This window comes from Pezoporus wallicus, unplaced genomic scaffold (assembly GCF_028554395.1).
Source record: "Pezoporus wallicus isolate ANWC-B61680 ecotype Strahan unplaced genomic scaffold, APGP_CSIRO_Pwel_v1 contig_7162, whole genome shotgun sequence".
Taxonomy (NCBI): domain Eukaryota; kingdom Metazoa; phylum Chordata; class Aves; order Psittaciformes; family Psittacidae; genus Pezoporus; species Pezoporus wallicus.
The window spans coordinates 890,242-906,359 of NW_026641997.1; the positions used below are offsets into that span (position 1 = coordinate 890,242).

General features: G+C 41.7%; 1 protein-coding gene across 12 annotated transcripts in view; it reads right to left on the bottom strand.

Moving 5' to 3' along the window:
* ERCC6L2 (ERCC excision repair 6 like 2) overlaps positions 1 to 16,118 on the bottom strand; it is a 69,042-nt gene that overhangs the window by 26,426 nt on the left and 26,498 nt on the right. For 9 of the 12 annotated variants that reach the window (XR_008974555.1, XR_008974556.1, XM_057426435.1 and 6 more), the window contains 5 exons: positions 16,001 to 16,100; positions 12,517 to 12,669; positions 11,346 to 11,426; positions 5,408 to 6,602; positions 4,503 to 4,657 (listed from right to left, as the gene is read on the bottom strand). Coding sequence is in view for 9 of the 12 variants with exons in the window: in XM_057426435.1 (XP_057282418.1) it covers positions 4,503 to 4,657; positions 5,408 to 6,602; positions 11,346 to 11,426; positions 12,517 to 12,669; positions 16,001 to 16,100 (1,684 nt within the window). In the remaining 3 variants the exon portion in view is untranslated. Of the gene's footprint in view, positions 1 to 4,502; positions 4,658 to 5,407; positions 6,603 to 11,345; positions 11,427 to 12,510; positions 12,670 to 16,000; positions 16,101 to 16,118 lie in introns of those variants that run through there. The other 3 variants (XR_008974557.1, XM_057426439.1, XM_057426441.1) reach the window with 3 other exon arrangements.

A 16,118-nucleotide genomic window follows, 5' to 3' on the forward strand; every position in this document is an offset into this window, starting at 1 on the left:
GACAGCTCACATGACTGGAATATAGTCATGGAAGGCTATGTCCTTTTCAGGAAAGACAGGCCAGCCAGGCGGGGTGGTGGGGTCGCTCTTTATGTGCGGGAGGAACTACAGTGCACCGAGTTCTGTCCAGGGACAGATGATGAGCGAGTTGAGAGTCTGTGGGTGAGAATTAAGGGGCAGGCTGGCAGGGGGGATACTGTTGTAGGTGTCTGTTACAGACCACCGGATCAGGGTGAGGAAGTTGACGAGGCCTTCTACAGGCAGCTGAGAGCGGCCTCACAGTCACAGGCCGTGGTCGTCGTGGGGGATTTTAACTTCCCTGATGTTTGCTGGAAGGACCACTCGGCAACCCAGCCACAGTCCAGGAGGTTCCTCCAGTGTATGGATGGTAACTTTCTCCTGCAAATGGTGGATGAGCCGACCAGGAGAGGAGCGCTGCTGGATCTCATCCTCACTAACAAGGAGGATCTGGTCGAAGCAGTAAGGGTTGAGGGCTGCCTTTGTTGCAGCGACCACGAGATGGTGGAATTCAGGATCTTGTGTGGCAGGACTAGTGGAATACCAAGTAGAATTGCAACCCTGGACTTTAGCAGGGCAAACTTTGGTCTTTTCAAGCAATTGCTAGGGGAAATCCCATGGGCAGGGCTGCTTGAAGGTAAAGGGGCCCAAGATAGTTGGTTGACATTCAAGGACTGCTTTTTCCGTGCTCAAGATCGGAGGATCCCGACACGTAGGAAGTCAAGGAAGAGGGCCAAGAGACCTGCGTGGCTAAATAGGGAATTGCTGGGTATGCTCAAGTGGAAGAGGAGAGTTTACAGGTCATGGAAGGAGGGGCTGGCCACTTGGGAGGAATATAAGGCTGCTGCTAGAGGATGTAGGAAGGCAGCTAGGAGGACTAAGGCATCCTTAGAATTAAACCTGGCAAGAAGGGTCAAGGACAGCAAAAAGAGCTTTTTTAAATACATGGCAGACAAAACTAACACCAGAGGCAATGTAGGCCCACTGATGAACGGGATGGGTGCCCTGGTGACAGAAGATAAAGAGATGGCAGAGTTACTGAATGCCTTCTTTGTCTCTGTCTACTCTGCTGCGGGCAGTCCTGAAGAGCCCTGTACCCCTGAGACCTTAGATGAAGTCAGGTCGACGGAGCGGTTTGCCTTAGTCGATGAGGAATGGGTTAGAGACCAGTTGAGCAATCTGGACATCCATAAATCCATGGGTCCAGATGGGATGCACCCGCGGGTGCTGAGGGAACTGGCGGAAGTCATTGCTAGACCACTCTCCATCATCTTTACCAAGTCTTGGGAAATGGGAGAGGTGCCTGAGGACTGGAGGAAAGCAAATGTCACTCCAGTCTTCAAAAAGGGCAAGAAGGAGGACCCGGGTAACTACAGACCGGTCAGCCTCACCTCCATCCCTGGGAAAGTGATGGAACACCTTATCCTTGGTACCATCTTAAGGCATATCAAGGATAAGAAGGTTATGAGGGGCAGTCAACATGGCTTCACCAAGGGGAAATCATGTTTGACCAATCTCTTAGCCTTTTATGAGGAAATAACACGGTGGATGGATGATGGCAGAGCGGTGGATGTGGTCTACCTTGACTTCAGCAAAGCATTTGACACAGTCTCCCACAGCATCCTCGCAGCTAAAATGAGGAAGTGTGGACTGGATGATCAGGTAGTGAGGTGGACTGCGAACTGGCTGAAGGAGAGAAGCCAGAGAGTTGTAGTCTATGGGGCTGAGTCTAGTTGGAGGCCTGTAACTAGTGGAGTGCCTCAAGGGTCAGTACTGGGACCGGTATTATTTAATATATTCATCAATGATTTAGATGAGGGAATTGAGTGTACTATCAGCAAGTTTGCTGATGACACTAAGCTGGGAGGAGTGGCTGATACGCCAGAAGGCTGTGCTGCCATCCAGCGAGACCTGGATAGGCTGGAGAGTTGGGCAGGGAGTAACTTGATGAAATATAACAAGGGAAAGTGTAGAGTCCTGAATCTGGGCAGGAACAACCCCAGGTTCCAGTATAGGTTGGGGAACGACCTGTTAGAGAGCAGTGTAGGGGAGAGGGACCTGGGGGTACTAGTGGACAACAGGATGACCATGAGCCAACACTGTGCCCTTGTGGCTAAGAAGGCCAATGGCATCCTGGGGTGTATTAGAAGGGCGGTGGTTAGTAGGTCGAGAGAGGTCCTCCTTCCCCTCTACTCTGCCCTGGTGAGACCGCATCTGGAGTATTGTGTCCAGTTCTGGGCCCCTCAGTTCAAGAAGGACAGGGAGCTGCTGGAGAGAGTCCAGCGCAGGGCAACAAAGATGATTAAGGGAGTGGAACATCTCCCTTATGAGGAAAGACTGAGGGAGCTGGGTCTCTATAGTTTGGAGAAGAGGAGACTGAGGGGTGACCTTATCAGTGTCTATAAATATATAAAGGGGGAGTGTCACGAGGACGGAGCCAGGCTCTACTCAGTGGCAAACAATGATAGGACAAGGGGTAATGGGTACAAACTGGAACACAAGAGGTTCCACTTAAACTTGAGAAGAAACTTCTTCTCAGTGAGGGTGACGGAACACTGGAACAGGCTGCCCAGGGAGGTTGTGGAGTCTCCTTCCCTGGAGACATTCAAAACCCGCCTGGATGCATTCCTGTGTAACATTATCTAGGTGTTCCTGCTCCGGCAGGGGGATTGGACTAGATGATCTTTCGAGGTCCCTTCCAATCTCTAACATACTGTGATACTGTGATACTGTGATAACGCAATCAGTTACTCTTAACAATGAATGTCGTAACTGATGGTAAGTGAAAAATGACCAGCAAAGACCAATGGCCACAAAAGCAAAAATGATCATGTTTTTCACAGAACATTTTCTAAAATAATGAAGAAATGAAAATAGTAGCAATAATATTCTAAGAAGATCATATTTCAAAGTTGTCTATGATGCCCTAGTTGCTCTTTTTTTAAGCAGAACATTAAAAATTCAAAGCTCTGCATTTAAGAATAGGCAGACATCTAAGGATTATTTCTAGGTAGTGCCTCTACATAACAGAAAGAACAGGAAGTGAAGGAAGAGGCAGCCTTCCCAATAATTAGTGATATTTTTCTTTTTACTAAAATCTCCAAGAGAACTGATACTATTGCTTCTGGGTGAAAAGTATGTAGCTTTGAAAAATCACTGACAAGTTAGTTGACTAGTTAATTTGTTATACCTGCAGTCACAAACTGTAAAATAATGAGATGTAAGATACATGAACAATACAGATGAACTGTCACAAACTAGTTTTGAACACAGGTGGATCAACAAACATTTACTCAAAGTACTCTCTTCAAAGTTCTCTTCTAGTTATATATAGTTTTAATAATATTGTGAGCCATTGCCATTTAATAATATTGTGAGCCATTGCCATTAAGTACTTTTCTACAATATTCCTGAGTATTTCTGACCAACTCTTCTGTTAATAAGGGACATTCTGATGCAAATGTGTTAGAATTGAAAAGACCTCACTTTTACTAGTTCGCCTGGTTTGATCTTCCTAGTGTAAAAATTCTTTGGCATCCCTGCTAATGGCTTAATTAAATACAGTACATCAACAACACTGGAAGAAACTCTGCTACCCCCAGCGGATGTCCAACACCCCAGAACAACACAGTTCTATGTCTATAATTTCTATAATGATTGCTAACATGTTTGTAAAGACCAAACTGCACATTCACCAATTACTTACTCTATGCTTGTGGTTTATCTCAAGAATCAGTGTAGGAAACTGCAAATGTTTATTACAAGGCAAACAACAAAGTGTCCAGATAATCAGAGTAGATTAAAACCACTATGTAATGAGAATGAAAATCTGAAAGCTGTACCTGAATTTCAGATTTATATGTAGTCTAAATGTAGTTAAACAAGATGCATGACCAACAAAAAGCGTAAAACATGTCTGTTGCTAAAAATGAGCACTTCCAGTAAGCTCCAGTTTTACATTCCAGACATTAAGCATAGACAATTTAATTTATAGCAACTTCATCTGTCCCCTCTACTCCCTGCATTCACAACCCCCCAAAAAGAACCTGCAAACTGATTTATGTTTGAATTTCTATGCTACAGAGATTCCAGTATGTACTGTGGCAACTGGATTTTTGTTAACTGTATCCAAGTAGAGAACACGAATTTTTTCAAGTCTCAAATCAGAAAAACATGGCATAGAATTTGATTTCAAACACACAATCTCTAATTCAACCATTTCTCTCACAGAAAAATCCCACAGAGGGTGCTGTGCTCAACTCTTTCAGAGCTGGCCAATGTAAAAACCACCCCAAATACCAAATCACAAAAGTAATTTATTAAACCTCCATTTGAGCCTCCTCCTCCACCCATCCTCTGTGGCTTTGATCATTCATGGTGGTCATTAAGAGAATAACAAGTCTGTTAGAGCTTGTTAAGATGAAAAATGAGGATTAAACAAAAAAAAAAAGTAAAAACAACATTTCCCAAACATTTCTCTTTACCTTGGCACTACAGACTGCTACATTAGCAGGGAGCTGGGAAAACTGCTTCAACTCAAATACATCTCGTACGGCCCACCGGCTCAAGTGATTCTCAGCCTTGCTAGATCCAACTACATTCTGATTTGAATGAATATATGCCACTTCTGGAACACCATCTAATATCAGGAGAAAGATACAATCAAAGATGTGGCTATTCCAAAACTCTGAAGGTATACAGTTGCACTGAAGGATACTGGAATTAAAAAAACCCAACTCCCTGCCCCCCCCCCCCCCAAACAAACCAACCACACAAAAAAAAACAAAGTTGTGAAATTTGCTATGATTTTACCCAGCAACAAGTTTCTCAGCTCTATGAGATCAACAACAATCATTAGACTTATTCAGATTTATTTAGATAGTTTAATATTGATTTCAATGTGGGTTTTTTTTTCCAGATGGACAAAGAAGTTTCAGAGCATCTATGCTTTAATGTCTGCAATATTAATAAAGTTCTCTAACAGAGCCAAATCTTCTATATGGTATTTCAAATTCCCAGATCACATTTTTTTTTAAATCTACTTTTTATGAACAGCTCTGTCAAGACTTTTAAGGGTTTACATTTCAAGTATCTAGATATGTGAATTCTTAATCTATCTTCAATCAGAGCATCTTTCAACAGACTGCTTTTAACAAAGTATTACAAAACTTCTCCATACCTGGGAACACAGGAAAGTAAAGCTAGCAGTTAAAAAGTGACACAGAAAGATATCACTAAATAATTTAGCAGAGTACTTACTAATATCTTGTAACAAAAACACGTATATCAGGAAGAACTTTAAACCTGCCAACAATGTTAAATTAAGTATATGTTACTACTTTAGTAACATATGTTACTACTTTAGTAGAAATAAAAAACTAAAAGTTACCTAAATATCTGTCCATTGATTCCACTTTCTGCTCCTGATGTTCAAATGCAGTTTTACTTGCAGAAGTTCTACACATAGTGTAACTGCCAGTCTTCATTTGTGCAACAGAGGTATCTTGAACAGGATAGAGTATTTTAGACCCAAACCAAACTCTGCCTCTCTGTTTTTTACACTTATAGCTTTGCTTTCTGGCATGTGTTTTCTCAACTGGCAAGTTATCTTCAGAGGATGAAAATTCATCTATATTCTGAGAATCGCTTTCCTTTTCTTTTCTATTGGGCTTCTTTGCTTGTAGCTGAGGTTTTGAGACATTACCTTGTCCATTGTTATAGGTATTTTCTTTCCATTTCGGAAAGCTGAAAGTTCTTGACTTTCTTGATTTAGAATTATGGGAAATCTCAATATCATCGGACTCATCACTTATGTCACTTGCTCCTTTCAATTCTCTTGTGAGGTTCTTGATGTCCTCAAAAGACGCAGTTTTGCTGAAATTTGACTCACTATTATGGAGTCCAAATTGCCTACTGTCTTCCTTAAATACAAACCCATCTTCTTCTTTTGCTAACTCTTCACAATTTTCAGATGTTGATCTGCATAATTCAACTTTCTTAGTAAGCAGTGGTTGCTGCCACGCTGAAACTTGGGTAGGAAAGATGACATCATCATCACCTTCAGAACTGTTTTCAGTATTCATGACTGTATCACTGTGCTTTGAAATGCCTTGATCATCACTTTCTATGTCCCCTTCCTCCTCAGAGCCTGTTAAAACAAGCCAGTCTATACTACACAAATTTTGTTTATCAGTTCTATCTGGTGAGTGATCAGTGTTCCCATGCTCCAAAACAGACACATGGCTCTGACATTCCTGAGAATCAGTGTGTTTGCTATTTACATTTGCTCTTAAAGTCTGATCATCAGAACTGGAATGATGAGAGTTGTAATTATTATCCTCTTCTTTGGTAGCTTCAGCTTCTCTCTGCAACAACTTAGAGAATCCACACTGCATTAAGGAAAGCTGCCCCTTGGTTTCCACTGAATTATTTGCATTGCAAGGCTTCCTTCTGTGGCATTTTTTCATGGAAGTTTCCAGAATATCATCATCACTAAAGTCATCAGAAAAGTCTATTTCTTCTCTTATTAATTGTGCCTGAATGCTTTGGGAATCTCTATCTTCTCTACAATCTGGCTGTTCATACTGAAAAGAAATCACAGCAAAAGTATTTTTAAAAATGTAAATAACATTAAATACAGTATACATATAATATAATATACATATACATATACATATATAATATAATATACATATACATATAATACATATACATATACATATAATACAGTATACATATAATACATATAACACACCTAATTCCAAAGCAGTGTAAAAAAAAAGTGGGTTCTCACTATGTTAATCAAAAAAATGTAGGAAACAGATTACACAATGTCATGGTTTAAACCCAGCCAGTTTATACTAATCTTGTTGCCACATTTCATCTTTCAAAGGTGGTTTGAAAAATGACTTCATGATTCAAACCTAAATACTGTGTAATGACACAAGCGTAAGAGACAGTGACTGATTTTTAGTACCATGGTGTGTGATCTAATATAACAATATTTTCATGCTTACAATGTCATATAATAGATCAAACTGTTCCTTTCCCAAAACACATGAACAGTGTACAGTCAAAAAACATTCACAAAAATGACCCAAGCTTTTCAGGGGAAAAAAAAAACCAAAACATTGTTCTACAAAGAAACTGTCAGAAACAGCATTTGGGGGGGGGGGGGGGGGGAGGGAAGTTAAAAAAAAACACCAAAAAAGAACCCCAAAACAAACAAGAAACCCCATCCCAAAGAAAACCAAAACAGAGGTCCACAAAACCTGAAGAAATTTTTCAATCCTTGAAACTAACTGTACTCCTTTCCAAAATCTCCTAAATCTTCTAAACAGTAGGTGTCAGATTCTCAACTGACTTCTTGGCCAGAAAGCTGTTATGTCGTACTGTATTATAAGGCTTAAGACATTACAGAGCAATACCTACAGGGGGCCTACAAGAAATCTTAAGAGGGACTTTTTTACAAGGCCATGTAGTGACAGGAAAAGGGGGGACGGCTTTAAACTGACAGATGGTAGATTTAAATTGGATATTGGGAAGAGATTCTGTACTGTGCGGGTGATGAGACACTGGAACAGGTTGCCCAGAGAGGCTGTGGCTGCCACATCCCTGGAATTGTTCAAGGCCAGGTCAGATGGGGCTTGCAGCAAGCTGGTCTAGTGGAAAGTGTCTCCTGTCAAGTACAGGGGGGTTGGAACTAGATGATCTTTAAGGTCGGAGAGCATAAAGAAGGACTACACAGCTCTGAGAGAAATGGTTGGGGTCTCTGGAGCTCAGATCGTCTTTTCGTCAATTCTTCAGGATACAGGGGAGGACCTTGAAAAGGCTCGGAGGATTGGCCAGGTTAATAAATGGTTAGAACGGTGGTGCCATAGTCAGGGGTTTGGGCATCTACAACATGGGAATCAATTTAGTAGGCCAGGTCTACTGGGGGCTGGTGGAGCTGGTCTAAAGGGGAAGAGCGGTTTTGGTAGGAGGATTGCCAGACAGGTCAAGGATGCTTTAAACTAGGTGTGTTGGAGGAGGGGGGCATCATTCCATCCCAACACACCCAGTCAGTTGCCAGCACCTATAATAAATGCTTGGATCAATGCAGAGATATTCCAGTCGCTCCAGCCAATGAGCCGGCGTCATTTGGAGCTCAGCTCAGATGCCTCTATACAAATGCCCGTAGCATGGGGAACAAATGAGGAATTCGAGATGTGTGTAGGTCTACGAGGGTATGATATAATAGGCATCACAGAAACATGGTGGGATGGCTCCTATGACTGGAGTGTTGGAATGGAAGGTTACAGGCTCTTTAGAATAGACAGGCCCAGTAGGCAGGGAGGGGGAGTTGCTGTTCATGTTAGGGATAGGCTGGAGAGTATGGAACTCTGTCTGGGGACAGGTGAGCAGTTAACAGAGAGTTTGTGGGTCAGGTTTAAAGGGAATGTAGCTATGGGAGACATTACTGTCGGGATCTGTTACAGACCACCTGATCAAGAGGACTCTGTGGATGAAGCGCTCTATAAACAGACAGGAACAGCCTCATGCTCACAGACCCTTGTTCTCATGGGGGACTTCAACCACCCTGACATCTGTTGGAGGGATGGTATGTCCCGGCACAAGCAATCCAGGAGGTTCCTTGATTGTGTGGAAGACAACTTCCTTCTGCAAGTAACAGAGGAGCAGACAAGGAGAGGTGCCATGCTTGACCTCGTGCTCACCAACAGGGAAGGGCTCGTTGGAAATGTGACTCTCCAGGGCAGCCTCGGTTGCAGTGATCATGAGATGGTTGAATTTGAGATCCTCAGGACAGTGAGAAGAGCGTGCAGCAAGCTCACTGCCCTGGGCTTCAAGAGAGCAGACTTTGGCCTCTTCAGGAACCTGCTTAGTCAGGTTCCATGGGATATAGCCCTAGAGGGCAGGGGGGGCCAAGAATACTTGCTGATACTCAAGGATCACCTGCTACAAGCTCAGGAGTGTGGTGCCCTGACTAGAAGGAAGTGCAGCAGGAGGGCCAGGAGACCTCCTTGGATGGATAACGAGCTCCTGAGGAAACTTTAAATGAAAAAAGAGGCTTATAAAAGGAGGAAGCAAGGACAGGAGGCGTGGGAAGCATACAGGGATGTTCTTTGGGAATCTAGAGACCAGGTTAGGAAAGCTAAGGCCCAGTTAAAATTAAACTTGGCTAGGGATGTGAAAGATAATAGGAGGGGATTCTATAGGTACGCAGCAAATAAAAGACAGACTAGGGACAATGTGGGCCCTCTGCAGAAGCTATCAGGAGAACTGGCTACCCTGGATTTGGAGAAGCCTGAAGTTCTTAACGACTTCTTCAGCTCAGTCTTCACTGGCAAATGCTCTGACCACACCACTCAAGTCTTGGAAGGCAGACATAGGGACTGTGAGAATGAAGACCTTGGGCCCACTGTAGGAGAGGATCTATGGATCGAAACCATCTTAAGAACCTGAACACACACAAGTCTATGGGACCTGACAAAATCCATCAGCGGGTCCTGAAGGAGCTGGCGAATGAAATTCCTAACCATCATATTTGAAAAATCATGGCAGTCAGGTGACGAGTGGAGAAAGGGAAATATAACCCCCATTTTCAAGAAGGGGAAAATGGATGACCCGGGGAATTACAGACCAGTCAGTCTCACCTCTGCGCCTGGCAAAATCTTGGAGCAGATTCTCCTGGAAGGCATACTAAGGCACATGAAAATCAACAAGGTGCTTGGTGACAGCCAGCATGGCTTCACTAAGGGGAAATCCTGCCTGACCAATTCGGTGGCCTTCTATGATGGGGCTACAGAACTGATGGACAGGGGTAGAGCAGCTGATGTCATCTATCTGGGCTTGTGTAAAGCATTCGACACTGTCCCACATGACATCCTTGTCTCTAAACTGGAGAGACATCAATTTGATGGATGGACCACTCGGTGGATAAAGAACTGGCTGGATGGCCACACGCAAAAGTTGTGGTCAATGGCTCAATGTCCAGCTGGAGACCAGTAACGAGTGGCGTCCCTCAGGGACTGGTGTTTTGGGACCGGTCTTGATCAACATCTTTGTCGCTGACATGGACAGCGGGATTAAGTGCGCCCTCAGCAAGCTGTGTGGTTCGGCTGATACACTGGAGGGAAGGAATGCCATCCAGAGGGACCCTGACACGCTTGTGTGGTGGGCTGTTGCCAGCCTTATGAAGTTTGACCATGACAAGTGCAAGGTCCTACACCTGGGTCGGAGTAATCCCAAGCACAGCTACAGTTTGGGCAGAGAAGAGATTCAGAGCAGCCCTGCAGAGAAGTACTTGGGGGTGTTGGTTGATGAGAAAATGAACATGAGCCAGCTTCAGTGTGTGCTCGCAGCCCAGAAAGCCAACTGTATCCTGGCCTGCATCAAAAGGAGCGTGACCAGCAGGTCGAAGGAGGTGATCCTGCCCTTCTACTCTGCTCTCGTGAGACCTCACTTGGAGTATTGCATACAGTTCTGGTGTCCTCAACATAAAAAGGACATGGAACTGTTGGAACAAGTCCAGAGGAGAGCCATGAAGATGACCAGAGGACTGGAGCACCTCCCATATGAAGACAGGCTGAGAAAGTTGGGGCTGTTCAGCCTGGAGAAGAGAAGGCTGCATGGAGAACTCATAGCAGCCTTCCAGTATCTGAAGGGGGACTATAGGGATGCTGGGGAGGGACTCTATTAGGGACTGTAGTGATAGGACAAAGGGCAATGGGTTCAAACTCAAACAGAGGAAGTTTGGGTTGTACATAAGGAAGAAGTTCTTTACTGCTAGGGTGTTGAGGCACTGGAATGGGTTGCTCAAGCAAGCTGTGAATTCTGCATCCCTGGCGGTGTTCAAGGCCAGGCTGGACAGAGGCTTGGGTGACATGGTTTAGTGTGAGGTGTTCCTGCCCATGACAGAGGGGGTGGAACTAGATAACCTTAAGGTCCTTTCAAACCCTAACTATTCTATGATTCTAAGGTCCCTTTCAACACAATCCATTCTATGACTCTGTTTCAGTAAACAATATTGTTCTGTAATAACAGCATATTAGTAAAAACTTCAGACTGAGGATATGATATCCAAGTGTTGTAAAAGTCACAGAATATCATATTATGCGATATTCAGAATATTCCACTTTAAATACAGAATGAGAGCATGATATTACCCAATACTTTACAATACATGAAACCAGGGGCAAGCAAGCAATAAAAGACAGCAAATTCAATCTAAGGTAAAAGTATTATCAGTCTAATTACATACTGTCTATAATTGCCACTACAGTGTCAGGAACCAGAGGGACTACCATGCTGTGGTTCATAGTCCTCACCTTTTCTGAGCTGCATGGAGAAGTCTCTTCCTTTAGCCACATAGTTGCTGTTATGACTCCTGCTTCTACCCGTCCTTCCCTCTAGAAGAGTTAAGAATGTTTGCAATAAAATTTTTTATCTGTTCAAGTTAACGAAGGCAGGCCCAGTTTTAATTTCTTTTTACAGAGGTCTAAGCACCAGAAACACAATCAGCAAAGACCAGGCTTGCATTTTGGCAATACACTTACTGCTCTTTGATCTAATGCGTATCCTGCAGTAAAAGCAACATACTGCATAAATTTGGAGCATTTGATTTACATACTATTTTAATAATTTTAAACTTTTTTCCTAAAGCAGAATACCTGCTTCAATGCTGAAATTACATGCCATGTTTTAATTTAATTTAGAGAAGTTTTGAGCTTAATATCCCCAAGGTTACTCTTGGGTATGCTAACTTTGTGTTACTGTATTACTTTCCCAAGCCTCCTCCTAGCAAAGGCAAAATAACACAACAGAGGGAAACAAACCTAGAATAAAGCTGCAATAAACTCCAAGATGCAATTTAGCTGCAACAAACATACTGGATACTGCATATACTTAAAATCAGTTTGCACTATACACTGTGAAATTGGACCAAAAAGACTTCTTTTTTAGAATAACTAAGAAATTAAAGCATAAAGCCTCAGTTATTTACTTCTATCCTGTAACGTTTTTAAATACAGCATTCTAAAATACATGTTATTAGATAGCTTTTGACACCTCAAAATGTACTATATAAAGGTTACTGTGATCTTAAAAAAGTATTCCTATAATCAGAATTCTGGCTTATATGGTCACTGATCTACTGATGAATAAAAGGTACCTGTACACAGTGTTAACTACATGTGAAAGTATTATAACAATAACTTATGGCATTTTTACTAGGAAAAGAAAAATATTGGCAAACTTTAGAAAACTATAATCAGAACTTTTTCCAGTTTTTTTGTTTGATTTAAGGAAATTTAGCTGGTCTACATCAGAGTCAGGAATTAGCATGCCTGTTTCATTTAATGCACTCCTAGACAGGTACTTTTTTAAATTTTACCATTCAGCTTCATAAAGTGTTTCCATTTAAAATTGTAACAAAATAACTCATGAGGAAAGCAAAAATATAAAACTAATAAACAGAATTAAAAGGGTAAGACTTCACACCTCCAGGATGTCTTTGGTAAGACAGGACCCATGAGTCCTAAGTTTGAAAAGGTTATGGATTCCAAAAAGCTCTCCTTGATGTTCCTTTGATCCTTGCACTGCCTCAAAATACCGCTTGGCATTTTCACTTCCAACCACCGCACAGTGAAGTTGCTAAAACAGAACAACACAAAAGATTTCAGAAGTGTTTGCTCCAACTATGCATCAGAATTTCCCAGCATCCACATTATATACACAACTTTAGTTGGAGCAGCCAAAAATTCCTAAGGGAGGATATTTTGTTTTGATTTTCCTGGCAGATGCCGGTATAATAGATTGTGTTACAATATGAACCTGCTTGGTTTTACTGAATAAAAAAAAAATAAGAATATTTCAAGTCTTTTACTTCATTGTTGTCTGATATCAGACATCTGCCGTATACACTACTGACACTTCTCTGTACCTTGACTTCTCATCTTTCATCAGTACTGAATTTTTACTAACTTTTCCACAGTCCTTTGCATTGTATGCTTACTTGGTAAGGACTAAATAAGGCCACAAGATTACTCCAAATAATCTCTGAATATTTTAATTATCATGCACGCTAAGTACACTGAACAGAAGTGACTTAAAAAGCTAGGTAAAAAGGAAAAATGAGTAAATGGTTTGTCAGGCAGAACTAAAACATTTTTGCAGTCAGGCAGGTTTCATTGACCGTAAATTTTCAATACTCGGATAACTGGTCTATTTGATTTTAAACTGAACATCAAAACCATGGTTTTATGGATACAAGACTTGTAATATTTTTTGTGACAGCCTCTAAGTAGTTGGTAGTTCTTCAGCTCTCCTCCTAGTTCTAGCACTGAACCGGCATTTTCCTGGGCAGCACATCCCTGGAATTATACAGGCCAGTAACTGTACAGTCAAATTCTAGTTTAACTTTAGCCAAGCATAGTTTACATCTTTCTTGAATTACTCATATTATTTACAAAAGTATACTTTAGGATACATATATAACTTACCTGGGTTTCTATTACGTTAGATTTCAATTTTATTTACATCAGATTATTCAATCACAAATGACTAAATCAGACAATCAAACACCACAAATTAAAAAAGAATTTAGCAATTTTAAAGTCAAATAGGTCCCTTGGTAAGAATACATTACAAACATGAGAAAGTGTTTTCACATAACTTGATTTCTGAAAAGCACAGATGACAACATTTAGCTCCCTGAGAGCACATTTGTATAGTTCACCAAAAGCCATGTGCCCACAAGTACTCTTGGTTTCTGAACTTTCAATAGCATAAAAACGCATTTGCTTCAAAACAGACTGAAAATTTCCTGGGTTTGCGTCAATATCAGGCAATGCAATTCAAGTGTAGACTAAAAAAATTAAAATTCAAGATTTATTCTGTTTATTGCTTCCTATTCAACTTGAAAACCACAAGTCAACTTGGGGCAAGAAAAGACAAAAATGCCCCCACAAAAACAAACCAACCACATGAGACTTTCAACAAGTTTTATAGATGCCTTTTGGAAGGCTAAACAGACAATGTCCAGGTCTTCTTTATCTACAGGATTACCAACTGCAAAGACCTCTGTGAAGCATGACACTCCTCCAGGATTTTAGTGAATAGAGCTGGTGGTAAATTGCTATTGCTCATTTTGTTAGCCTGAGATCTCACCTACTGACATCTGCTGTTGAAGTGAATCCTCCTACGTACTTTACATGACAGAAACTTTGAAACAGGATGCTCTCTAAGCTTTTCCATTAATGTGGGTATAAAGAATAAATCAACTATTTTTTTCGGCAATGAACACTCCTTTAGACCTTGCTAAAGTAACGTCCATAGAGCAGTGCAATTCCTGCTCCTGATGCGTTTGAAAACTAAATTACTACTCTAGAATCATAGAATACCCAGTTGCGAGGGACCTCAAAGAACACCTTGGCAAAAGCAAGGTCTAGCAAGATGTCCCAGCACCCTGACCAGCCATATCATAAATGCATCCAATGTTGCTTCCCTGGGGAGATTATTCAAATGGATGATTGTTCTCATTGTGAAAAATTCTCCCCTTGTGTCCAATTAGAATCGCCTTGGGAGTAACAGGTACCCACTACCCCTTGTCTTTTCTGCATGGCTTCTTGTAAAAAGGGGGTCTCCATCTTCTTTGTAGCCATCCTTTAAACACTGCAACATGGTGATAAAGTCTCCCCTAAGCCTTCTTTTCTCAAGGCTGAACAAGCCCAGCTCTCTCAGCCTTTCCTCACACAGCATGCTTCCCACTCCTCTGATAATCCTCGTAGCACTTCTCTGGACCCATTCCAGTCTGTCCATGCCATTTTTGTAAGGCACAAATCAAAACCAAACACAGTATTGCAGGTGTGACATGACAAGCAAGGAGAAGAGTAGGATAATGACTTCTTTATCTATGCTGGCAATGTCCCTGTTGATGGAACCCGGCATCTTGTCAGCTTTCTTTGCTGCAGCTGTACACTGTTCACTCATACTAAGCTTGTTGTCCAACAGGACCCCTAGTCTCTTTCCAGAGCTGTTCCACAATTGGGTAGATCCCAGCCTGTGCTGCACTCTTGGACTGCGTTTAGCCAGGTGCAAGCCTTTCCACTTTTCCTTGCTGAACTTCATATGGTTCTTGTTTGCTCACTCTTTCAGTCCATGTCCTCCTGCAGACCAGCTCCTCCTTCCAAAGTGTCCATTTCCTGACTCAGTTTGGTACCATCAGCAAAGTTAATAAGGGTACACTTCATCCCATCTTCCAGATCACTTATGAAGGTACTAAGCAGTCTTGGGACCAACACTGAGCCCTGTGGGACCCAACTAGTGACAGGTCACCATTTTGAAGACTAGCTATTAACCAAGTTATTATGCTGATCTCATTAGGAAACAGTTGCTAGATTCTGTGCTCCTCAAACTTCTGGTTTTCCCAGTCTTAGGTGTCTAAACTTATCAATGTAACTAGCAAAACTTTAAAAGAGCAAGTGTTCCAGGTTCAGTATTGTGGCAAGCTCTGTAATAGCAGAACTACAAGCCGGTTTTCCTTTCTTTTACAAGCAAGTTTTTAAAGGCAGGAGAGCAGCAATGCCTTCTTGCTTTTCTTCCATAGCACCAGTAAGATTTTTGCTCGTCTTTCTCCAACCCTTCATTGGAGGGTTGGACAAAATCAGATTCCAACCAAATCAGACTGATGCAGAGTCTAACTACAACTCTCAAGGATATATTTTACAAGTCTTGAAGTTTTCGGTATAACTTGATAAATGTATATTGTATAATTAATCTGTCCAAAGTTACAGAAAAACTCAAATACAAATAAAATTGTTTTATTCTTTAACAATTACTTAAAGTTGTGTCTTTGCTTAATCAGTTAAGGTAATAGCATATATCATGAAACTGAGGTAAACTACAATTTTGCTATAGGCTAACTTTGCTTTCAGTCACAAACTGCTTCAAAGATATCCCAATTTCAATAGTTTCTGAACTTTACCTGTTTATAAACTTGTCGCAAGTACATCATCTCCTCCACAGTTCCCAAGGATATCAATCTGAACACTTTAACAGGTTTGTATTGGCCAATCCTGTAAGCTCTGCAGGGAAAACAACAT